Source organism: Hippoglossus stenolepis, chromosome 6, assembly GCF_022539355.2.
Source record: "Hippoglossus stenolepis isolate QCI-W04-F060 chromosome 6, HSTE1.2, whole genome shotgun sequence".
Classification (NCBI taxonomy): Eukaryota; Metazoa; Chordata; class Actinopteri; order Pleuronectiformes; family Pleuronectidae; genus Hippoglossus; species Hippoglossus stenolepis.
Window position 1 is genome coordinate 17,415,399 of NC_061488.1, and position 25,829 is coordinate 17,441,227.

Consider the following 25,829-nt stretch of genomic DNA (forward strand, 5'->3'; position numbering starts at 1 on the left):
ACAAATACAACTTGAAACTTGAAACTTGACTCAGCTTTATTTGCGATGCATGAGTACACATACTTGGATTTTAACTTCAGTGTAGTTGAGCTCAGTGCAGTCACAAAAATAGACACACAATTCTCAACAGAGTACCAGACACTTCTTCTTCTTCATTATCAGTATTCACCACATAATCTGTATATATATTCATCTGCTGTATATATATTTATACGCTACAATGTTTATTCATCTGCTGCTGCCTGGTCCTGTACATATATTCTTCATCCACCTTAACTGTACATAATTTATGTCTGTATTTCTTACCTCAATGCACTTCAAACACTTTAGCTCTAACCTAACAACATGAACCTACAAGGTATATTCTCCATCTTGTGCTATGTTCTAAAATGGGACAGTGTTTAGTTTTAAAAAGGGCAGAGAGGTAATGATGTCAGATCTACTGAGTGGGCCACATGGTTTTCATAGTGCTGCCATACAAGCCAGTAGCCAGTCAGTCAAGACCATAGACTGTATGGTCAAGACCAACCGCCTCAAGCTCTCATGCATCCCAACGTCTCTCATACCAGTCAATAAGGAAACATATTGATGCGGCCATGTCTCTCAATAATCTCTGCACTTTGTCTGGGCACATGTTTCACTCTGGTTTTTATGGCAGTTTTTCTTTTTTCATATTTGATGCATTATAACCTTTTAGTTTTATATCGTGTAAGACCCAGATTAATAATGCAGAATAAAAGTGAGTTGAATGTTGCACCTGCCCTAAAAACACTCAAAAAGATTGTTGTTTGTTAAACACATGCATATTAAAGTATATTTGATTTGATTTGACGTTTACCTTTAGTCTCAGCCACTGACCCCCAGGTTCAGCCTGTATCGTTGATTACAAGGCCAAAACAATAACTGAGGTTATGTCCCTGACATCCGCTGGTGGCCGCTAACACCTTACAACATCCACTGGTAGAACTTCAAACGTACAAGGGACTTTCACAGTCTTGTCCTATATTCTGAAATAAAAGTCATTCAGTATTTACCTGTGTTCTTACATCTCAGTGTTTACAGACTACTCTTACTTTATGATTTTAGTATATTGCACTGATATTTAACTGTGAGTGGTCTGTATTTATGTAGCAGCTTTTCTAGTCCTGGTGGCCACTCAAGGCTCTTCACAGTACTTTTACCCTCACCCATAAACTCACACATTCACCCAGTGCCTCTATGTGCAGCACTTTATCTATGAGAAAGAGAGAATATTGTCCGTGATCATTGTTGATTTCTTCCTTGTTTTTAGGTGCTATCCCAACGAGCTCGATACGCATTAGAATAGTGTAACTCACTCAAATGCGAGATTTATTTAAATGGCGTCAGCTCAGAAGATATAACAGTGAAAGTCGAAGTCAACGACGAAGACTTACAAGATATTATAAAGATCTTTTTATATTTGAACAAAGTTAGGAAGCCCAGCTTGCGCCGGGCATCAAAAAATTGGGCGAAACTCTTATTGTTCCTCTCCACGGAAATCTTTAGTAAAAGGCGAAAGATTTATGCGATCTGAAGAGAAACAAGAGTGTACTGACTCCTACACGTCCGAGTGCTCCGAGCCATTCTCCGCATCACCCTCCTCACTTAGGTTTCAATTTTCAACCCCATATCTAGGAAATTATTTTTGATCCAAATAGATAAACTATTCGCACTATACATCTTCGGCAGTCAAACCAAAGTCCTGTTTGTGAGAAATACGTGTAAATAGTGTAGTTTGTAACTGTTAAACACGCGCAAAGCATTGTGGGATTTGGCGAACTCCACCACGCCCCCTTAAGAAAATCTCTTCTATTAGTTTAAAAAACGATCTCGTTCATTTTATATTTGTAAAACATGACGACTCTTGAACACGTGCAGGTGTGAAATGGTTTTACGATATGTTTATATAGTTAACGTTCTTCTCGCTGAGGCAGCGTTTACGACGCATGCGCACAGAAATCAGAGATGAAGAGTCAGACAAGAAAGTGCTCCGCTCAATCCGTTCTGCCGAGTTCAGGACGCTGGTGACATGATGTTATAAAGCGTATTAAACTCCATAATAACATAATTTATACATGACTGCACACTTTAGGTCAACATATTTTGATAGAATAATATGTTTTCAACTATTTTTACCCATTGTTATCTTCCACTCTCCGCTCAGTGTGTAGAAACGAAGACACGGGGACTTTGAGATAACTATCTCCAAGAGCAGCTGTTACCAAGGCAGGGCCTCTTTTATATATGCGTATGGACACGACCTTTGTTAAAATTACTCACGTGGTGTCATTGTGCTCTGACTGGGTTTACAATATGAAGCAAAGGCTCCTGAACACAGACCCCCAACATATGGCCTTACATGTCAAATACATGATATTACACTCAATTCATTTACCACCATTATCACAGTTTTAGGAACTCTGACCATTCTAAATCAACAACAACCAGCTTTACCTCCTGTAGATTTTAAAAGCTTTTCTGCAGTGAAAAATGACATCAATGGCACAGTTACCTTTCCAGGGAACACTTAACATTCTCTACACACACAAAGGGGCCTACCACTAAACACAGCTTTACATGTGTCAAAGACAGATCACTGGTATATGACAAACTTTCAACAACAGAGATTATTGAGAACATTTGGAAAAGCACAGTTTGCTGCCAATATGACAAGTGCTGTAACATTTATACCATATTTCCTGTTGACCTATATATATTAATTTTAACCTTGTTAGCAAAGTGTGTCTTGCGACAAAGTGGAGGAAAAAATGTGAGATTTCAGGAATAAGGTTGTTATATTACAAGAGTAAAGTTTAGGCTATGTGTAATTTTACAGGGGGGGATATGAGCAGATCAACTCCAGCGAGAACTCTAGCGAGCACTGGTTCTCCTTGCTGGATGTTTATTTCATGTTTTTTTTCTTCTTTTTCTCATAATATTACGACTTTTTTTGTTAAACTGCGACTTCATGCTCGTAATATGACTTTTTTTCTCATTAAATTACAACTTTATTCTTGTAATATTACTTTTTTCTCATTAGATCACAACCTTATTTCCATAATATGACGACTTTCTTCTCAATTTCAATTTTCATTCATTAAACTTTTCTCATTAAATTGTACTTTATTTCGTAATATGACAACTCTTTTCAATAACAACTTTATCCTCGTGATATAATGACTTTATTCTCATTAAACAACAACTTTATTCTTGTTATACGACTTTTTTTTCAAAATGATTACAATTGTATTCTTGTAAAATCATGACTCTCTTCCATTAAATTGCAACTTAATTTTCATAATTTTACGACACTTTTGTAAAACTCTCAGAACTTATTGTCTTTAATTTGGCACCAATAGCCTGCTCCATCTTTTTTTTGACAAAGAAAATTGCCGCCAGTGTTTAGGCTATTTTAATTGCTAATTATCTTCTAAACTGCTTTTAAAAAATGAAACGTACATTCGTTACAGAACAAATGTTTTATAACGCTGATATAAACACTAAGACACTTTGCAGACATGAGGTGTAATAGTTGTCAGTGATGAAGATACATGTAGCCCATAGCTAATGGTGCAGGAGCTTTGAGTCCAGCTCTCTCATTATGCTTCTTTATACCAGACAACTTGTCTGCTCGGCTCCTACATGCAGTGATTTGTTGGGCTGGATTTGCACTGATAGGCTGAGGCGGTGGCAGCATCTCACCACACTTGTCAGCGCTGTTTTAACATTTCCCGGAGAGAGCACTTGTCATTTTGTCAGCCTCCCCGTGGCTCCAGCATGCGGGGGACAGCGGGGCGGGCTGTCACACTGCGCCCAGCCGAGAGCGCGTTTCCCCGGGCTGATGAGTCATAACAAGGGCCGGCCAGGTGCTGGAAATGAGCAGGGGAGGCAGAAGCATTCGTGTGTGTGTGTGTGTGTGTGTGTGAGTGAGAGAGAGAGAGAGAGAGAGAGAGAGAGAGAGAGAGAGAGAGAGAGAGAGATGATGGGAGGGAGGGGCAGAGGAGCAGCTTCACTCACTTGGGGATTGTTGCGTATAGTGTCCTCTCTCTGTACTTGTACTTGCAGCTCAGTGGAGCAGCACTTGTTGTGGAGCTGCCTGTGTGGATGCTGCAGGATGAAGTGTGTGTGTTTGAACTTTTTCTTCACCGTCACCTGCCTGTGGCTTCTCCCTCCAGCGGTGAGTGACACCGGCGAACAGCTCCGCGCCTCCACTCCGCTGCTGAGGTGGAGGGTTTGTAAATCACACGGGGTGATGTTAGTGTAACCACTGGCAGATTTTCCTTTTCTGCACATTTACTGATGCCGTGCTGGGAAATATATACGCTATTTGTTTATAATTGTAATTTATAGTTTTTTTTATGTAGCCTGTAGTTTAATAATGGCTGAAGAAAAATCTCACATAAGCCCCTCATGCTCTGACATTTTTTTGTTTTATTTCTCAATTTTATCAAATTTCTCTTGCATTTACATTGTTTAAAGTTATAATCACGCTGCATGTATTTTCTGTCCTTGTGTCACTTTGTAAACCTGTTTTTTGAAAAGTGCTAAAATATATTATTATTGGTCATCAAATTGCAACATTGATGAAAAAACACTGGTATTGTTTTGCATATTGTTTTTTTCTTGTTGAAATGCTGTGTGGTTTCTGTGCATGAAAATCAACAAGCAATTTTTAAAAAACCTTTATGCTTCATGGTGGTTTGAAAGGATTCTATATGTATCTTTAACATGGAGACGTTGACCACAGAGCGAGGTGACAAGTCCACTCAGTTGATCTGTGCTCTGGTTTGTCGGAATTTTATTGACACTTGGTTAAGACTTGACTTCTTTGATTCTTCTGATCCGAGATTTTGACACAGAACTGAACACTTCATGATTTGAGAGAGTGTCGGGGCTTGACCAGAGCTGTCTCATGTGAAATTCACGTACCACCCTCAGATTTGTAATTAGTTCCAGCCATATGCTCGGTAATTCTTAATAATAGTAAATGAATCTGCTGTCTTGTCTTTAATTTAGCTGTGCTGCATGAGCAGATGTCTGCACCCTCTGTCACTTTGTCACTGAAGCTGTCAGGTGAAACCTTCAAAGCGAGCTCATTTTGTGCTTTATGACTTGAACTAAATGAATCCTCAGTCTTTGTTCGTTTTGAAAAGTTTTATCACCCCGGGGCTTAAGAAACATTGTCACCTCGTCTTTTTGTTGAGTCTGAAAAACTAACACATTAAGTATATTTTTAGCCAATGGCAAGAATGTTCTCTCTGTCCTCAAACATGCAATTACAGCTCTCAGGTTTCCCAGATTTTTTATTCCAGTGCAGGTGCCTTTGCACAGGTGTTGTGTTTGCATCCACTCCACCGCCGTTGCTCACTTGCAGTCACGGTGCTGGCATCTTGACACAGAGCCAATGACAAGGCTGTCACACCACGCGCTCCAATTAGGGGTGGTGAGAACAGCCCATAGTTGGAGATTTAGGTTTGTAACAGTAGGCACAGCTGGAGCTCACTTTGTTCCAGGAGGTGGCAGAGATTGGCACATGGGGCTGGAGGTGGTGAGGGGTGATGTGAATCCCACTTGCCGGTGAGAGATAATGATGCCCTGGGATCTATTTATTCAGAAATCTGGGGGAGAATATTCCTAAACCTCTGCCTCCGACACACTATGATGAAACTAGAATAAAGTCCTGAACAACAAGTGTGCAGAACTTTTTGCACAACTTGTGTCTCGACTCTCTAGATGTGTTTCTCACACTGCATGAAGCTTTTTAATGACCTGACTAGTGAGGTGATCCAATTAGTTTTCACCCTTGACAGTGATTTATGTTTACATTGGTATGTTTGTGTCTGTACATCATGTTACATCCGATCACAGGACAATGTTGCAAGTGAATCTGACAAATATCAGTCACATAAAGATCCTCATTAATTACTGGATTTATTGGGCTTATAATTAGCTGCTTCATCGATCTAAACAATCACTTAATTTCTACAGTCGCTCTCCTCTCATATTTTCTGTGACAAAAATAAAGTACAGCTTCTCAATGTATTTAATACTTTACTAGTCAATTAGTTGCAATGAATGACGCCTTCTCTACAAATACGATATGACAAGGCAAGATACGATACAAAGAGATACGACAAGCTACGATATGAAAAGATATGACACGAGAAGTTGCGAGAAGATATCATACGATACGATAAAAGTAGGACAAGATACGATTAGATACGTCAGGATACATTACGATTTGATACCATTAGATACAACAACATACGATACGAAACGACACCATAAGGTACAATAAGATATGATACAATGCAACAAGATATGACAAGGTATGACACGATACAATATGGTACAATACGATACAATTCAATACATCAAGATACACTAAAATACAGCAAGATATGATACGGTGCAATACGATAATTGGAAAAGAAGGGGACATTTGCTGTACTACAACAGCAGCAAAGCCTCTGAAAACATGGAATATAATCACATCAGGAAAATATTCAATTAAATTAAAATGTATTCGTATCGCATTGTAATACAACATACATTATCTCAAGGCACTTTACATAGTAATGTCGACACCTTGAAAATTATAGAGAAACCCATTCTACTAGTTTCATAGTTCCCACAACTACTAACAATATATACAATGTAAATAGGTTTGCACATGGATGATATTGACATTGCACAGACACAACTATAGAAGTTGCACTGACAATGGAAGAATTGCTGAGTTTAAATTAGATTGCACGTGAGTAAATTATTTATTTGTTACAGTAGATACCTTTATATGGCAACGACTGGGATGATGAAACAATGAAATGATGAAAAAAAAAGATGCTGCGGACAGTTTGCACATTTGTCAACCTTTACATTATAAATGGTGAATGAGCATCAATTTCAGCAGTGACCTGTGTGTTGACTGTGTCCCTGTCTCTTCTACAAACATATTGATTAATAAGCCAATGGATTCAGTTCATTATCAAGGTCGCACTGAAAAGAGGATCAGGAGTTTTAACAAGGCAACAAGAGTACGAGGGAGGACAGCCAAATTAAAACGTGTCCATGGAAATAGGGCTTTGACATTGTGTGTGGGCGTGTGCATGTTCCTTCCTGCAGTCCTTGCCCGAAGGGGCTGACCTACAGTATCGATCACAGTCAATCTCAATTTGCTCTCGTTCAGGGGACCTGACACGTCGAAGCGTAATTATTTTTGATTGATTAACTGCTTCCTTGTAATGTAGCTGCAGTGAAAACTGTCCTTCATCTGCGGTCGTCCTGGTGATCTAAAGGGCTTTCTCCCTCTAATCTGTCTTGTCACTTTTTATTCTGCAGAGCTAAGATTGATATGCTAGAGCTGCCTGCGAGCATGATAACTGCTGAGTGGTTTAAACACAGGTGTAATGTTGCTTTTTTGAGTTACTATTTTTCAACTTTAACTAACCATCTGTGAGATATCATTCAGATGAATCCGGTGGGAATCTTCCACTCGAGTCTTAACAGACAGTGTTTCTATGCGAAGCTGCAGGGGGTGTTATAACACAAAGATGGAGTTTAACTCTGAAAGGACTGAACCTCTGGACGAAGCGACAGACTGTTGAAGCCTCATATTAACTTCAGATTCCGAACTCGAGTGCTGCTCGTTGATGCTGACACGCTGCACTGAACATCTTTTTTCATGCTGTACTCCGCAATTAGAATGAAGAGATTTAAAGTCAAAAACATATTCACAATTTCCTTTTAGTCTTTGCTTTTAATGGTGCATCCAGAGCACGGTGAGGACCCAAATGCAGAAGAGACACTCGAGGACAGATCAAAAAATATATCTTTGATAAGACCAAACAGGTTCGGGACACAGAACGTCAGAGGTATACAAAAAACATGACATAAAAAGGCAAAGGTAAATAACGGAATAAGAAAAACATGACAAGACGAAAGGCAAGGACCATAGAGGAACACAGGGTTTAAATGCAGAAGTTAACTTGATTGGGACGCAGTATAGTACATACATCCACCAAGGCCACACAGTCCTCTAATGAAACCACATTCAAATGAACTAGATCCAGATTTTTATTTGAATCTGCACCAAATTGTACACACTCATAAATATCAGTCCCCTAAACCTGCCTGACTTTTTTTCATAAAGATCCACGAATTATTCTCTGAGAAATCAATGAAAATTATGAAAAACGTCCTATCTTCCAATGTTAAAGAAAGTGAATAAAGAAATCCCTTTGATCTGCGCCCTGATCCGAATCCGCACCAAAATGTAATGTATTCTTTCGTGACCCATACCGCGTCCTTCCACCAAGTTTCATGGTCATCCATCCAGTAGGTTTTTTTTTGCGTAATGCTGCTTGCAAACTAACAAACCCAGAACAAACCCAGAACCTCCGTGGAGGAGTTAACAAGGCAGAGGTGGAAGCAATCAAGGCGGGGGCAGGTTATCATTGAAGGAGGGACAGCAGACAAAGGCAGGAAGTGAAGTGCACTGAAATGAGAGACAAGGGTATGTAACAAAATAAAACACTGACCGTGCAACAACAGAAAAAACACAACTCAACTCAAGGAGCAAACAACAGAGACACAAATCCAAAAACCAAAAAGTCTATAAATACAATTAAAAGAAATCAAAGAAATCTGTCCACAAGAAGTTATGTTGAAATTCCTTCAAAAGCAAACAAAGGCAGAAACAATACATTATGGTATTTTTCACCCTAAAAATGTTTTAATCACCTGGACCTGGCCATGTGAAGAAATTAGTTTCGAGATTTTCATCTCAAAAATCTCAGAATTGTTGTGTTTGTTGTGCTCACAGCAAAGGTTGACAGCAACATGTCAGTGCTCCCATGCATAACTCTGGATGATACACATACACACTGTCAGAAGATTTGATAGAGACTATTTTTTTGGTATCCACAGTAACAGAGAAGCTATTTGTGGAAATAAAGTTTAATATTACGACATCTAATTGTTATAATCTAACCAAGACATTTTCAACCAGATCTACTTTACTTTCTACAAACCAAATGTCACAGCTCGTTATTTATGTTTTGATTCTTCTCTGCAGGTCCAAGAAACAGTGAATCCCTTGGACCAACAGTGGAGGGAGGGGGGAGGAGGAAGAGAAGACGCCGTGGGAGCTGCACTGAAGGTGAAACACATCTCCAAAGATTTACAGATCATCTCCACCAAACACAAAACGCCTGCTTACGGCTCGCTCGGCCCGTACGGCTGGCCGCAGAACTTCTCCCAGGCCTTGGATCAGTATCTGTACCGCCCTGCTCCCAGATCTCCTGCTAAAACATCCACAAAGGCCAAGAAGATCCTGGGCTGGGGGGATTTTTACTTCAACGTGAAAACAGTCAAGTTCAGCCTCCTGGTGACGGGGAAAATCGTGGACCACATCAACGGGACTTTCAGCGTCTACTTCCGCCACAACTCCTCCCGTTTGGGGAACATATCCGTCAGCATCGTCCCGCCCTCCAAAGCCGTGGGTTGGGAAGTTCTGCATCCTGTGACTCAGAGCGCTCACACCAAAAACTCAGTCCTGGTTCCGGAAGTGACGCCCTCGAACCACAGCCTGCCTCACTCCACCAGCTCCACCCCTCCCGACCAGCAGAAGCAGCAGCAGCCGGATGTGATGATGGTGACCGAACTCAACTGCAGGATTGAGTACCAGAGAACCAACCGGTCTAAGAAGACCAAGCCCTGCCTGTACAACCCGGGGCAGACGTGCTACTCAGAGAACACCCAGTCACAGGCGGCCTGGATCTGCGCCAAGCCCTTTAAAGTTATATGCATCTTCATCGCCTTCACCGGCACCGACTACAGGCTGGTGCAGAAAATCTGTCCAGACCACAACCATCAGACGGAGCAGAACCAGCAGCACTTTGGATGATGGACTCTGTAAAGCTGAATCTGAGACGTCGAACACTGACTTTTCAAATATACTGTTTTTTAAGATGTTAAACACATTAGAGCAGTTTGAGCCAAAACTGATTTCTAGCTTATACCCAGTGCAATGTGGCATGTTACACACACAAAAAACACCCACCATTCATTAAGAGACTGTGCTTCAGACCATTATGCTTATTTGTTACAGTAGAGCCCAATGGGTTAATAGCAGAAAATGTTTATAGTGAGTTTGAAAATGTGAGTTTTGTGTTGTAACGACACTCACCCACTGAACAGCTCCATGTTATATTTAACTTCGTATATAGTGATTTATTGAGTTTTGTTCTTTGAATATGTATCAATAGATGTGAAGACTTTAAATCCAAAATATTTGCTATTTGAAAAATGTGATTTCTTGCCTCATTAATAAAACAAAATGTACATCTCCAGTTGAGACTTCAGGGACAGAATTATCCGTAGTTTTGTACAAATGAACTGACAAAAGGTTTTTATTCAATGAAATGAAATGTGCACAGTAACAATGGTTGGTATGTTTCTTCCTTCAAAGACGTGAACCATATGATTTACAACTTGAATCCCTTTTATCAGGGACCAGTGTCCTTGGCTCACTTCCAGTTGTGATGTTACTTTCACCTTTGCACCATGAGAGTGTTTGTGTTTTCCCAGCGCTCTGCTGTGACAGACATGTTTTCCTTCATGCTCCGGAAGACATTTTGGGTAAGTAGGTTTGTTCGATACTATACTTATTTTACAGAATTTTTTTAAATGCTTGCACAGATCCCACGTGTGTCTGTGTTAAATCTTCTTTTGTCTTACTCAAATCACTCATTTCTACAAACTAGGTCAGTCTTGTCACCTCAGCTCACCTCTACCCTGACAGAGACTGGTTTGAAAATGCACATTGTGTGTTTTTTTTGTTTGGTATTTTCGGTGGCTTGGTCCAGTTGCATAAGTGTAACCATGTTTGTCTGATAACTGTGGTTATCAGGTTGTTAGAAGAGAAAAGAGCCCCATTGTTTGTCCCAGAACATTTTTTGTTGGAGGAAAATTGACTGTGCAGTCGGCTCTTTATGCAAAACGTAATATAGTCACAGCTTAGAGAACATAATTAACACAAAAGATGAAAGTAGACTTGCTTCAACATATATTTATGCTTGAATAGTAAACTGTGTATTAAGCCAAAGTAAAACATAGTTATGTAACTATCACGCAGGTACAAGCTGCTTTCAACAAACACGACCCTGATAACCACGTCACGGCTTGTCTGGCTATATTCCCCATTACACTTTTCATGTCCAAGGTTTTCCATAACCGCTCCACTGAATAACACATTTGGTTTTTCACTGCCTTTCAAATAATGGATTGTTTAGAACATCAAAAGACACATTATTCCAGCTCCCTTGTTTCAAAGCCCCCGGTGCAAAGCACAATAATTTTGAGTGATGAAAGTGTTTGTGCACAGGCGTACTCTTCATGAGCTTCTCAAAAGACACAAAAGGAGCAATCTTAGACAATAACAACAAAACAAGACCACTCTGGAAACTTTTCAACCTTTCACAGCTTACAGCACAATGGAGAGTTGCATCAGATCCTGTGACTTGGTATCAGTTTCCTCATTTAGGATTTATAAGCGATGAAGAGCAGAACAATCTATTCAGGCTCTTCGCAAATCAGACTTACGCAAGTCTGAGGCAGAGAACAGTTTGACAACCATCAGAAAGTGGATAAATATTTTCTGACTCTTGTGTTTCTTGTGTATCCACTGCCCCCACGCTGCAGCCCCTCTTCCCCAGGGTTTCGGGATGTTTGGGCCGAGATTGCCAAACCACTGTGGAGTCATGCAGGCGAGGCCTCAGCAGCTCCAGTGGCTGGACGGGGCAGGAGAGCCTGGCCCAGGATGACCCAGAGATGTGGAGCCTCCTGCAGCAGGAGAAGGACCGGCAGTGTCGCGGCCTGGAGCTCATCGCATCAGAGGTGAGAGCCAACAATAAAAAAAGACAGGGGCAGAAGCAGTAGTAGAAGTGAGTGGAGATTTATTATGTTTCATCATCAGTTTGAGCTTCATGATTTTCATTTACTGTTACATTTAGTATTGAATATTAATTCAAATACTAGATTTGAAATCACTGATCATGAAGTTGAGTTGAACTGAAACTGAGCAGTGGAGAGTAATTGATAGTGATGAGGTCATATTGGAGAGTCAGGTTGATGCTACAAAAATGCGGCAAAACGTCATGATTGACAGCTGAGACTAACTCACGATTGGTCGAGGACCTCTGTCTCTAAATGCACAAGATGGCACTGTTTGTATCTGGAATATTTTATATTTCTGGAAAGTGGAAGGAAGTGGAGTCCATCTTTATGTACATTCCATGTCTCACACATGCTCTTCTCAATATAAAAGGCAAATCAAGCAAATACATGCTTTAATTTTACACAAGGTGATAACATAAATATCATCTGTGGGTGAAATCACTCAGATCGTACAGGTTATACGTGGATTAATTTAACTTAATTGTCAACCATGATGCAAATTTGTTGAGGCTTCACCTGTGACAAACAGGGATAATTCATAGTCAGTGAATTTATATACAAATATATTTCAATATGTAACTCTTGTGTAATCACAGTTTTTCTTATTACCTGCACAGCATTTCATTTAATGCTTAGTTTTAATTGTTCTCTGTGAAAGCAGCTGCCCAACCTGTAAATATAGAAGATGATAAAGACATTAAGACTGATTATCTCATGAGGTTTTCTTTGGACAGACATGTTAAAGATGTTGTGTGTGAGACAGAAGGCAAGAAAGACACACAGGAGGAGCCCATCCAGCCGTATAACCAAATGTCACCAGAGCTGCAGTTTTTAGAATTGATCTGTTTTTCTTCACAGAGATTTCTTGAACATTCTCCCCCTGTGAAAAGTGAAAGTTACTGATTCCATCTAAGTGGAAGCTGTGGAGAAAAGAAGGGAGCTTTCATTCCTTTATTCTCTAGCAATTATGAATCCAGCACCATCAGTCACAATGACATCTAAAAGATTTTCATATTTTTGCTCATGTGCTGCCAGTCAGTCAGTCGCCGTCGCAGGCTGACTCCCAACAGAGAGTCTGCGTCTTTTCTTCAGGAGCAGTCAAATGATCCCAGTAGGTTCCTGCACTGATTTCTGCCATTGATCTACAGTGAGACAGAAGAGGAGGTGTGTGTGTGTGTGTGTGTGTGTGTGTGTGTGTGTGTGTGTGTGTGTGTGTGTGTGTGTGTGTGTGTGTGTGTGTGTGTGTGTGTGTGTGTGTGTGTGTGTGTGTGTGTGTGTGTGTGTGTGTGTGAGTGTGCTACTGTGTGTTAAGGTAGAGTTTTGAAAATGTCCTAGAGAGACACATGTCACACGGGGGACAGGCTTGAAATCCGGCAGCTATGATTTCGGGTTCCCGAACAGAGGCAGGCTTAGTATAATAACAAGGCAGAGGGGGACAGCGAGAGAGACAGATAGAGAGAGAGGCTGTGCAGGAGTGAGAGTAGGGAAAAAACACTGAGACCGAAGGAAAAATTCATTTACATTCATTTCCTTTTCTTTCTGCAGCTCCATCTCTCTTCTGACTCTCAACTGGGGAGATTTGACATCTTGCCCGAGCCCTATGGGGATCAGGCAGAGTGAATATGGAGGAATTTTTTGACAGATTTCGCCATATTCATCCATTAATTTTGACTACCTCCAATATTTAGTTATTTTTAAATGAGCTCATTTCAGCTTTCCGCAATGATTGACCTTTTGTAAAGATTAATGCAACAAATGTAACTGATTTAAATAGCTTTGTCCTTCTCTGATTCTGGAACGTGTCTTTTTTTTTTTATATAATTGGTGTTTATAAGAGAAATGCTAAACTAAAACAGACTGCAGGATAACTAGAGTTAGACTGTGGTTGTTCTGTGTAGCCGGGTCCTCGCTGAAACAGATCTTCAGTCACCCTTATCCAGTTTACATTTATATGGGGACATTGTTCTGAATATTTAAGCCTGATAGAAAAGAAACAGTGTGCTGTTCTGGATCCTGACTCTGAGCTTGTTTGTCCTGTCAGAACTTCTGCAGCCGTGCAGCGCTCGAGGCCCAGGGCTCATGTCTGAACAACAAATACTCTGAGGGCTACCCAGGACAAAGGTAACTACGAGGACAATGAACTTTCCTCAATGCACACACTGACCAAAATTACAGAGCTTCAAAAGATGATCAGAATCCCAATGAATCCAGGGCTTCTGAAAAGTTTCATCAAATGTCAGTTAAGTGGACTTGTGTTGTTAATTTTACTCCCAGATCACAATTCAACACAAAACGATAAAATATCATGACAGCACAAAATATGATACAATGATGTTAGACACAATCTGACAAAATATAATATGATACAGTACAATATGTGATATGATATGAAACAATATGAAACAATTCAAAATTATTATCACTTTGTTCTATAAACATATAACAATTTGATTTGGTGCTCTTAAAAAATAAAATAAATAATAAAGCACAATATTTAAAAAATATAGATATTTTCAACACACAGGGAAATACTTTAAGAATATTCAGATTTTAATTTAATATTAATACAACATTCTTCATCATTTATCCCATCAAATGAATGAAGGTAATGGAGGCCTTTGTGTGTAACAGGTACTATGGAGGTGCAGAGGTAGTGGATCAGATTGAGCTGCTGTGTCAGAAACGAGCGCTCGACGCCTTTGGTCTGGACCCCAGTGTGTGGGGCGTCAACGTCCAGCCATACTCCGGCTCCCCCGCTAACTTTGCAGCCTACACATCTGTACTTCAGCCTCATGACCGCATCATGGGCCTGGATCTGCCTGACGGAGGACAGTGAGTCAACATCTTTCTATAATGCCATCACTGTAAAAACTGAAAATAACATCTACTTAAATTCTGTTGAATAACATTTTTCTTCAACAAGAATAAGCAAAAGTTAATACTTATAAAATGAGGAAAATGTAAAAATTGGGTAAAATGTATTTATTAAGTCCTACTTAGTACTTTTAGATGGAGATTTTATTAAATGTCTGACATCTATTACATTACCAGTTGCTGCCATTTGACATTGGCAGTATAATTGACATTGGCAGAACAATGAAGCCTGTCAAACATGTAACTGTAATTTTCCTCTCAGAAGAGAAGGAAATACGGTCTGTAAATATGCAGTATTATGCAATTGGGGCACGTGGAATGGGGGAGACTGGGATTGAACCACCAACCTTCAGGTTAGTGGACGACCCGCAATACCTCCAGGGCCACAGCCACCACAAATATAATATGGTATATAAGGTATAAGTAATATTGAGTCTCTAGATAATCAGACAAATACTAGATGGGTAGGACTAAAGGAAGGATGAATATGATGTGTTTCATCATTTGTGCTAAATCTGATGATGTAAATATCCTGGTGAGATGGAAGAGAAACCAGGAGCTCGACAAGTCAGAACAAGTTCACACTCAGTGCTGAAGAAAACCTCACATGAACCCTCCGCTGAACATGCTGAACTCAAATAATGTCCATTCTGCAACATTTCAGCCTTACCCATGGCTACATGACAGATGCCAAGAGGATCTCGGCCACCTCCATCTACTTTGAGTCGATGCCTTACAAGCTGGATGTGAGTCATGATTTGACTTTTGGTGAATAGGAATAAAGATTTGAATCATATTCGTCAAAGCAAGTCTGTGGGGGGAAATAATACCTCCCTAGCTGAAAAGATATCAACCTTTCCTGCATCGAAGTGTCCACCTTTATTATCTCAGCCCAAAACAGGTCTCATAGATTATGAGCGGCTGGAGACGACGGCCCGGCTCTTCAGGCCCAGACTTATCATCGCAGGAACCAGCGCCTACGCTCGCCTCATCGACTACGCTCGCATGAAGAAGGTACGTAGAACATTAAAAGTAGGAAACACAAAATGTGTGTGTCCAAGGAAACGTTTCCAAACGATGGCTGGTTTCACTTATTGTCTCTGACTGTGTGTGTTGCAGCTGTGTGTGGAGCTGAAAGCCTACCTGCTGGCAGATATGGCTCATATCAGCGGCCTGGTGGCAGCAGGGGCTGTTCCATCCCCTTTCCACCATGCTGACCTGGTCACATCCACTACCCATAAGTCCCTGCGCGGAGCGAGGTGAGGGCCTGGATACCGTGGGACTTTGATAAGCTCAAGAGGACAGGACAAGTTTATTTTCCCTTTTAAAATGTCAAGCATTGCGTTCTTTCTCTCTCTCTCCACTCTGCAGGGCCGGTCTGATCTTCTACCGCAAAGGCGTGCGCTCTGTGGATAACAAAGGTCGGGAGGTGACCTACGACCTCCAGGACAGGGTGAACTTTGCCGTGTTCCCTTCGCTTCAGGGAGGGCCTCACAACCACGCCATTGCCGGGGTGGCCGTCGCCCTAAAACAGGTCCAACTTACTTTTACATGAAAAATTCAACAAAAGCCTAGAGGAGATTAAATGCTCTGGGGAAACCAATCTGCAGATCATTTTAAACTGCAGCGTAATTTCAGTTGCTCATATATAAATCATTTATTCCTATCTGGAGTGTCCTGGTGTGGACTCTGTAACTGGGATTTTTCTCTGCAGGCGTCCACTCCCATGTTCAAACAGTACATCAGTCAAGTGCTGCTGAACGCCAAGGCCATGGCTGACGCTCTGCTGAAGAGAGGCTACACCCTGGTGTCAGGTAGAGAAGCAACTTCTGATGATTAAGATGCAGGTCATGTGGTTTTTTTGTTTAGTTGTACATGCACATACACAGGGTTAAGGTTAGAGTCAACACTTTTCTTTATAGTTTTGTATCTTTCCCACTGATTCTGTATTCAGAATTAGTTGTAAGTAATATTGTTTTTCTGTCTTTCCATGTCCCTGACAGAGAGATCCTCTAAATCACTGTGATCATTCATTTTGAGGAAAGTCTCTCTCCTCCTCTTCCTCCTCTTCCTCTTAGGTGGAACCGACAACCATCTGGTCTTAGTTGACCTACGACCTTGCGGGATGGACGGGGCTCGGGCCGAGAGGGTCCTGGAGCTGGCGTCCATCACCGCCAACAAGAACACCTGCCCAGGAGACAAGAGCGCCCTCACTCCAGGAGGACTCAGGCTCGGTACTTAGATAAAAACATGAAAGCTGGTGCAGGATGTGTGTGTAAATGGATTATTCTTGGTGATGAGCACTGCAGTAGCTTGTTTGTGCAGAATCTGTCAACCAGTCAGTCTTCCTACCTGTATGATATTGGACCCTTTCTTCTCTGCCTGTCTGTCTTATAGCTTTCGTCTGTCTGTTCGTCTCTGTGTCCGTCAGCCTGTCACTCATGAGTCAGCATGTCTCTCTCAACTGCACCAGTCTTCACCTCCTCATCAACTTTCTCAACTGTGAAATCTTTTTTAAAATTCTTAATTTTCTTTTATCTGTTGTTGTTTTCTTCACAGGAACTCCAGCTCTGACGTCCCGACAGTTCAACGAGACAGACTTCAAGAAGGTTGTGGAATTTATTGATGAAGGGATTCAGATCGCACTGGATGTGAAGAAGAAGACTGGTGGGTGAAGAAGAGGAAGGGATTTCTTTGCTTTTTGTAAACTCATGATTTATCCAGAGAGAATGGTAGAGGTATGGTGGTAATGGTAGACACAGGTTTCCAAGCACATGCTGGGGACACCTTCACAATATTATATATATTTTTTTACAGCAATGAAGGATATTTTTAGACTGATTGATACGACTAAAACCAAAGGCTTGTTTCTGTTGTTGATGTTTCATCCCTCTCTCAACAGGAAACCTGGCCAGCTTCAGGTCCTTCCTGCTGCAGGACCCAAAGACAGTGTCACGCATCTCAGAGCTCCGCCAGCGGGTGGAGCTATTCTCAAGACCCTTCCCCATGCCAGGATTCACTGACCACTGACAACACCCCCTCACGACCCCATGGACATACTGGATCCTTCAGACCTGCTCTAATGTCATGTGTCAGTATTAAGACTGGTCATAATGTTATTTTATCTTACATAAAAGGAAGATTCCAGTATTACACATTTATTATTTTTAATGGTTGTAATAATAATAATAATGATGGTTATTAATAATTAAATAACTTAGTAAAGGCTGTATTATATTGTTGTATTACATATATAAGAATTTATATGTCCAACCATAACTCATTCTTTGGGCACCTATAAACAGAGGCTTTTTTAAAATGCTAGTGATTATTTAGTAAAACACTTAAACATGTCCCAACATAGCTAAATTATAACACGTTATAATTCAATTATCAAATACTCATATAGTGCTGATTAATGCTAAATAAGGAAACTCATGGTAAAGTGTTACCTCTGTGTTTTATGCTCCTTATGAAGCGATACCATAATAATGAAAGGATGTTACAGCAGGTTATCACACTGCCAGGTTTAGTTGTATTAGCATCTCATTCAGCAGAAATATATAATAATTAGACTTTGACTACTTATTACAGTGCTGGGCAAAAAAGATGGACTACTTTGAAAAGTAATGTTTGAAACTACTAAGTGTGGGAAACTGTTTGTTTGATGACAAGATTGATAATGCTACTCATTTACATGAAGTTGGAATTCATTTGATAAAATACTGTACTCTGCTGTACATTATCTGGCAGTTGATATATGGACATGTTTCCTCTTGAGAGACAGGACAGCTAATAGACGACTGTAATTCTACTTATGTATTTGGCTTTTTGTCACCAAACTCTTTTAAGGGCCCTTGTCGACGTCAGGCTTTGTCCCGGAGCCTGGGAAACTCACAGCAGCTGCGTTGGGAATTGAAACACACTCACAGTTTACACCGGTTTGCACCCACAACATCACAAACCAGATATCCAAACAGTTATACAAACTCCAATTCTTTTGGTAAAACGTACTAATGTCACATACTTTACCTACACTTTGATTTGTAATTGTTAAGGATTTGCAAAATTGAAATAAAAAGTCTGAATAGAAGTTGGTTGACTTTTGGAATAAATCTCTCTGTTGTCACTTGCACTGGTCTCACTGTGGTACGTGAAACCCTGCTGCTGTGTAACACTTGATAGAGAGGCAGGAAAATGATTTATGTTTACAGTCGAAGGAAGGAGAAGACTTGAGATTCTGTAAACACTGATCCGTGTTAAGCTGCAGGCATTTCCTCCATTTTCTCTGTCAACTTTGGTTCAGAAAGAGGAGATAAAAGACACAGATCTGACATGAAGATTAGTCGGAGCCAAAGAGAAAAACATCTTCATTCAGCTGTTTCCTGCCAATTTGTATTTTTGTGCTACTGTCTCTTTAAGTCACCCTGCTTTACCATATTAGTAATGCTAATAAACACACTTCGTTATATACGTGAGAAGATTATTACATTATGTAACACCAGTGTCCTTCACTGTCTACAGAAAAACCTTCTGAAGCTGCGTCTCGATTTATTTAAATGCTTCCTGATGTGTGCTCCCTGCAGTCAGTGATGTTCTAATGTCTTTTTCAGAGAATGATGTTTCCTCTTAGACACAAAGTGCTTCATAGTGCAGCACTACACTTCTGCCTTAATATTTGTTTCACTGAAGAACTGAAGGAGCTTTTGTTTTTGTCAGATGTCTTTTTAAGATCCGTCCTTTAGTTTGAAATGTATTGCTTCAGCCTCTGCCAGAGGAATGTGTCCCCTCCATAGAGAGTGAACAGCTGAATCACAGGTCGAAGGTCAGGGCAGCTCTCAGCTCTGTCGTCAGAAAACACACAAGGACACACAGACACACACATGCAGCATCACAACACAAATAACGACTCATCCGCTTCATCTCTGTGTCTGTTTCTCATGACCTGACAACACCTTTGACGCAGTGTGTGCGTGTGTGTGTGTGTGTTAATCTTTAGGCCTTTGAATATCCTTTAGGGAAATCATTTGATCCCACATTTTCCATCGTTCGAGGTCACCAGACCTCTCCTTGTTGCTGCAACTTTCCCTGTTGCGTTCACAAGAAGGATGTTTTTTTAGGGGGATCTACGTTATTCTTATTCTCGCCTCATTCCCTCGTTTTGTTGCGTTACGGGGCGGAGAGCCCACAGCCGACTGAGATGAATACGAGCACGGAGCCGAAGGAGAGTCTGAGGTTTCTTAAGAGGATGAAACACGAATCTCACCTTCACTGAACAAAGCTCAGAGTAACTGTAAAAATTCGAAAAGTTTGTTTCATTTATCCTTCAGAGGTAGTGAGGTAGTTACTGAGGAAGAGAATAAAGCGTGAGAGAGGGAGTTTGAAGTTATGGACTGACAAATTATGAGCGTTCCCACAGATTTATGTTAGTTTTAACATAATCTTTCTTCATTTGCAGGATCATTTTTGAATTAGCACTTTTTTCAGTATTCAGTTCACAACAAAGTAAGAATGGAAGAAACAGAGGTTTGATTTCTTTACTGTTTATTTAATTTCAGTCTGTAACCATCTTTTCTTCTTTATGTGGCTATTTTTAAAGATTAAACCTTCACAGATGTCGTTCCTAATGGATCAAGACCGTTTCATTTTCATCCTACGTGTGCTCTGTGTGCTTGTTTCTGCAAACTGCAGACACATTAGTACCTGGATGTTGACTGTGTGCGTGTGTGTGTGTGTGTGTGTGTGTGTGTGTGTGTGTGTGTGTGTGTGTGTGTGTGTGTGTGTGTGTGTGTGTGTGTGTGTGTGTGTGTGTGTGTGTGTGTGTGTGTGTGTGTGTGTGCTCAGGTTTTACACAGTGTGCTCTGCTGTCATACATCAACGCCATGCTGAGGGACTGTTCAACATCCTGCCACTGTTGCCAATGATCAAAGACACAGGGCTGCTGTCACACACATACACTGTTGCACATGGAGACACACACACACACACACACTGCACTAAAGGTGGTCGTAGAAGCACCAATCATCAGGCTGCAAAGTGATAGCTGCACTGCAGATGGATTTGTTCCATCAGAGTTGATACTGATACGAAGTGGAAAAAGATCCTTATCTAACTGTGTGCCGTGCAGGTGAAAGTCACCTGTCTGTGTGTGTGTGTGTGTGTGTGTGTGTGTGTGTGTGTGTGTGTGTGTGTGTGTGTGTGAGTGTGAGTGTATCTCATGAAGACCCCAGTAAACCTCATGGGGACCAAAGCTTGGTCGTAATTAGGCAAAACCTAATTTTCAGAGGTCCCGGTTAAGATCAGATGTAAGATGTGAAACGTGGTTAGGTGAAGCTTAGGGTTAGTCCTGTAGTGAGCATGGTTAATGTTAGGGATAAGAATTTGGTTGAGCTGTCCATAATGAATGGAAGTCAAAGCAAAGCAAAGTCCAAATAAGGATAACTACAAAAAAACTTGTGTGTGTGTGTGTGTGTGTGTGTGTGCGTGTGTGATGAATAATACTCTCATCCAAACATGAATCTGACGGTTTCTTTATTGAAAGAATACAGCTTTGTTTATGCATCACTACCATTTTCATAGCTTACAGAGACATTGTGGACATTAGAGGCTGCTAAACACAGAAGAAACACGTGCAATTCAGTCTCATTAACTCCAGTGAGCTGCAGCAGGGTAAAGTGTAATTTAATAAGAAGTTTGTACATTTAAAAGCTCCACACTTGAAGAATATGAGACACAAGTTTCTCAGCGGCAGAAGCAACACTGTTCTGCATTTAACCTTCAGACACTGAAAATGAGAACAAAAAACTTAGAGAAGCACATCAGAGTGTGAGAGATGCCAAGAGAAAAATGAATGCATTAATACTTCTAAAACCCTGCGGCATAGTTAACAAAATACTAAGTGTCCTTTATGATTTATGAGCAAAACAGACCAGGAAGGTTTAGACATGGAGGAAGAATGTACATACATGAATCATATGTGATACATTGAATTATTATGTGACAATCTCACTTGTATTATCAATGTTACCATGTTATCACCAGTGACACTTTAGGTTTAAGGAGCCTGACCCAGGATGAGGAGAGGAGCTGGATGAATCTGACCCTGGATTAGGATTTTCTAAGACGTGTAAACTCTGATTTAAAACTTAGGTCCATCCTTCTTCAAGTTTTTGTAGTCTGTGTTGACGGCGACAAACTGAGGAAGAAGAAGATCAAAAGAAACAGAATCTCGATGTTATAATATCTGCATCCAAACAAAAATGTAGATTATAGTTAGTGTGTAACGCTGTGTCTTTATTTACCTTGTACTGATATGTGGGGTCAAGTTTATTCCAAGGCTCAGGGTTGTTGTTCTTGTTCCAGCTAAACACAAACAAATGAACAAACTTCAGATAAACTGGCATCGTGTCAGGCTGTTTAAGAATCTGATCTACATGAACAAAGCTCTCATTTCAGAACTAGCACGCCAATATTCATCCCCCCGCTGATACTGATACCCCTGAGAGCTGCTTTATTCCATCCCTGCTTAGTTAGATAGCACACAAAATAAAAAATAAAATAAGATAAAACAGAAGTTGAGGGTCACATTCAAACTCAGCGCACAGTGCGTGCTTTAATCCCGCTGTGCCGCCACCAGGACGCTCGCTCTCATAATTTCATCAAGCCTGTAAACAGTCAGCTGCTGTAAAGAAGTGATGAAAGACCTGCAGCGGTGCACCATCCCGTGCGCTCTTCTTAAAAGCACTTAGCTGTGCTGTGCTGTTATTGGAGTATCATTATGAGCAGATCAACAGTTTGGATAGCAGCGGGAGGAGAGGACGTCCAAACAAGAGGCGGGTGGAGGGAGGAATGAGACCAAGCACAGGCACCCTGTGGTCAGCAACACTCAGAAAACAGATCTCTGTGTTTAATCATGGTGAAAAGTGTCCGTCTGCCCTCCACAAGCCTCATTAAAATGATAACACATCTTCATTTCAATCTGACAGGAATGAAGTCTGACTTTAATGAGGCTAAAAGGAATATTTCCTTATTAATGTGAAAACAGAACTTAACCGGTGTCTTAACACGTTTATTGACAAGTTGTCAGCTGATTCTTTGTGCTCAGTGAGGCACTGGATCCAAAAAAACGATGTTTAACAATTAGAAAATACAGATGTTCCAATTTGAATGCCCATGAAAGAAGCAAGAATCATACTGACATCACACATTTTTGTCATCACACTCATTTTTTTATTGCATAATATCATAAGTCAGATTGAATATTTTGAAGGACCTTACACAACATAGGGTCCTCTGGCCAAGCGGAACAGATACACAGCCGCACCGCCTAGTCCCAAACAGATGAAGAAGAACTGGGGGATGAGCTGAAGGCAGAGAGAGAGAAAATCAAAAGGTTACACTTCTTAAATGTAATGGTATTCTAGTTTATTTTGACTTTTTCAGAAATCGAAAACTGCCAGAGGCAATACGACTCTCTGATTGACACTTGATTGGTTGGTTGGCTGGCTGGCAGGTTGGTTGGTTGGTTGGTTGGTTAGTTAGTTGGTTAGTTGATTGGCTAGTTGGTTGGTTGGTTGGTTGGTTGGTTGGTTGGCTGGTTAGTTGATTGGCAGGTTGGTTGGTTAATTGGTTGGTTGGTTGGTTAGTTGATTGGCTAGTTGTTGGTTGGTTGGTTGATTGGTTGGTTAGTTGATTGGCAGGTTGGTTGGTAATTGGTTGGTTGGTTGGTTGGTTGGTTAGTTGATTGGCTAGTTTTGGTTGGTTGGTTGGTTGGTTGGTTGGTTGGTTGGTTGGTTGGTTGGTTGGTTACACAGTCAAACCTAAATGTGCTCAGCATTCAAGTATGGAGTATATTTACATAAAATAAATTCCCTACCAGTAAGTGTAAATTTTAAACATGACATCTTTTTTTGTTTATCCTGTAAAAGTTGTGTTTTACCATCGAACTAATTTTGACTGAACCTGCACATTGTGGCCTGATGTCTGTTTTATCCATGTTTGTGCATTTTCATTTTACTGTTAAGCCAACTGCCGTACAACACCGTTATGCTCCGACAGCTACCCTACATGAATAAAGATGATATGCTAATTTCAACAAATAGTCTCCTATCTCTATAGGTTCATACAGTGTTTAACCTACAGATGAGATGTGTCGACTAATTTCAAAATGTCTGGCTTCTTGGTGCATGGGTTTACGGTTTGGTCTAAATATGATACACATGTCAACCAGTTATTGTTTCTTCATGTGAAACGTACTGGGAGGGTTTCTTTAATAATCCCAACTTGACTCTGTGTTTGGGGGACGCTATGGAGCCCCTTGACAACATCAGAGCAGACTGTTCATTATCAGGAGGGGGGGCTTAAAGAGACAGAAGCTAAAACCAAGCTTTTCAGACAGAGGCTGAGAAGAGGTGCTGCAGCAATGGACAGTATATGAGGAAAGGGCTGTGTTTATCTAAACCTTTTCCACTTTATATACTTTAAGTTGTGGGTGATTTGGACACACCTGCAAACTATCTGATAAACTCTCCATCTGTCTGTCCGTCTCCGTGCTGTGTGTGGTCCCGTCTGACTCTGGCTTCAACAGTCTGTCTCATCTCTGTCTGTCGGTCTGTTGTAACTTGCAGCTTTTTGAGGCTCACAGGGATTTGCTCCCTGCAGCTACTCTCTCTCTCTCTCTCCCTTTTTCTCTCTTGCTGTCTGTCTCTCTGCCTGTTAGTCTGTTCTGATGATATTAAGGAGCTCTGGTGGAGTCTCATAGGGATTTCTTCCCTGCAGTGTCTCTCTCTCGCTGTGTCCTTCTCCTGGGACGCTGATGACAAGAAGTTAAAACTCTGTCACTCTGTTCTCTGACAGCAGAGGTGGTAAAAAAAAAAGAAAAGCAGAGGTAATCCCGTCCCCTGCAGGGACAACTTATATTTATTTCATTCCAACTACTCGTTTCCCAAATGCTGAGATTTTTTGTCAGTTTAGATTTGGGTGGTTTGTAAAAGTCCCAGAGTTTAAAAAGACTCAGTTTGACTTGAATTTAAATGAGACACCAAAGCAACTGAATAAAAATGAAATGATACAACATAAGATTTTTGCCTCTTAGTTTGACTAATACATTTACCAACACTCTAATAAGGTTTTGACAATGTGTTAGTGCTATAAAACTTGAGTTTTGATCGGAATTTAAAAGACTTACCGGGTGCAGGGGCTGCAAATTAGCTTCAGTAAGCTGCCCTGCTGCATACAGTTTAATTTACATCACATTTCTTTATTCTGTGTGTAACAGTAAAACAGATCCACTCAATACAGGGACTAATAAAAGGGACTACAAAAGTTATAGAGTTAACCTAACTGTATTTACATTGATATTAATGTAGTTAATGTGCACTGCTCTGACAGAATAGAAATGAAACAAAATAAAAAAATACAGGAGCTGGTCAGAAGCTGATTGCATTCAGTGTAGCACATCCACATTTCATTCATTTTCATGTTGATTAGACATTTCTGCCTGGTTGTTTTATTTTATTATACTTTCATGAATGAAATTAAGGAAATTGTGCAGTTCAGACACTTTGATTGGTTCCCTGATCTAACTTGATCCACATGTTTAAGCATTTTACTTTGAAAACAGGGTAATTACCACTTTGCAAAAAACATGAAAACATTTAAAAACCAAAAAATAGGAAGTAAATAAAGATTACTTACGCCGGGGTGCCTTTTAGCATGCTCTACAGCTGTCCGAAATATCATCTCTCCAGTTCAGGAAGAAATGATTTTATTATAAAGTCAGTAATTTAGGCCCTTGTTATCAACAAGCACAGGCTTTGCAGAGCTGTGCACTGACAGGGTTGGGACCTGTTGTTCTCTGCATGGGGAGGGAGGAGTGGAGGAGGGGGTGGAGAAAGAGGTCATTTATGTCTGATTGCTCCCTCGTTGGGGGGATTAGACTGATTAGACTGTGCAACAGTTTCTACTTGAAAATCAAG

At 40.6% G+C, this 25,829-nt stretch overlaps 3 protein-coding genes and 1 non-coding gene across 4 annotated transcripts; 2 read left to right on the top strand and 2 right to left on the bottom strand.

Moving 5' to 3' along the window:
* Window positions 1-1,457: 1,457 nt before the first annotated feature.
* On the bottom strand, window positions 1,458-1,571 carry LOC118111695. The gene has a single exon (XR_004697114.1). It is a non-coding gene; the product is annotated as a U5 spliceosomal RNA (small nuclear RNA).
* A 2,432-nt stretch (window positions 1,572-4,003) lies between these two features.
* LOC118110376 (neurexophilin-4) lies at window positions 4,004-10,385 on the top strand. The gene is made up of 2 exons (XM_035158049.2): window positions 4,004-4,198; window positions 9,098-10,385. Exons 1-2 carry the CDS (start codon window positions 4,004-4,006, stop codon window positions 9,926-9,928), a joined length of 1,026 nt encoding a protein of 341 aa, XP_035013940.2. The 3' UTR covers window positions 9,929-10,385.
* Window positions 10,386-10,479: 94 nt separating this feature from the next.
* On the top strand, window positions 10,480-18,946 carry LOC118110375 (serine hydroxymethyltransferase, mitochondrial). Its single transcript, XM_035158048.2, has 12 exons — window positions 10,480-10,662; window positions 11,725-11,919; window positions 14,021-14,100; window positions 14,611-14,811; window positions 15,518-15,599; window positions 15,745-15,867; window positions 15,973-16,112; window positions 16,225-16,387; window positions 16,568-16,667; window positions 16,932-17,087; window positions 17,413-17,520; window positions 17,756-18,946. Exons 1-12 carry the CDS (start codon window positions 10,588-10,590, stop codon window positions 17,881-17,883), a joined length of 1,551 nt encoding a protein of 516 aa, XP_035013939.1. The 5' UTR covers window positions 10,480-10,587; the 3' UTR covers window positions 17,884-18,946.
* A 2,421-nt stretch (window positions 18,947-21,367) lies between these two features.
* Window positions 21,368-25,735, bottom strand: ndufa4l2a (NDUFA4 mitochondrial complex associated like 2a). The gene is made up of 4 exons (XM_035158233.2): window positions 25,549-25,735; window positions 23,131-23,216; window positions 22,155-22,215; window positions 21,368-22,048 (listed from the first exon to the last, which is right to left on the bottom strand). The coding sequence occupies exons 1-4, from the start codon at window positions 25,591-25,593 to the stop codon at window positions 21,992-21,994; spliced, it is 249 nt and encodes an 82-aa protein (XP_035014124.1). The 5' UTR covers window positions 25,594-25,735; the 3' UTR covers window positions 21,368-21,991.
* Window positions 25,736-25,829: the final 94 nt, after the last annotated feature.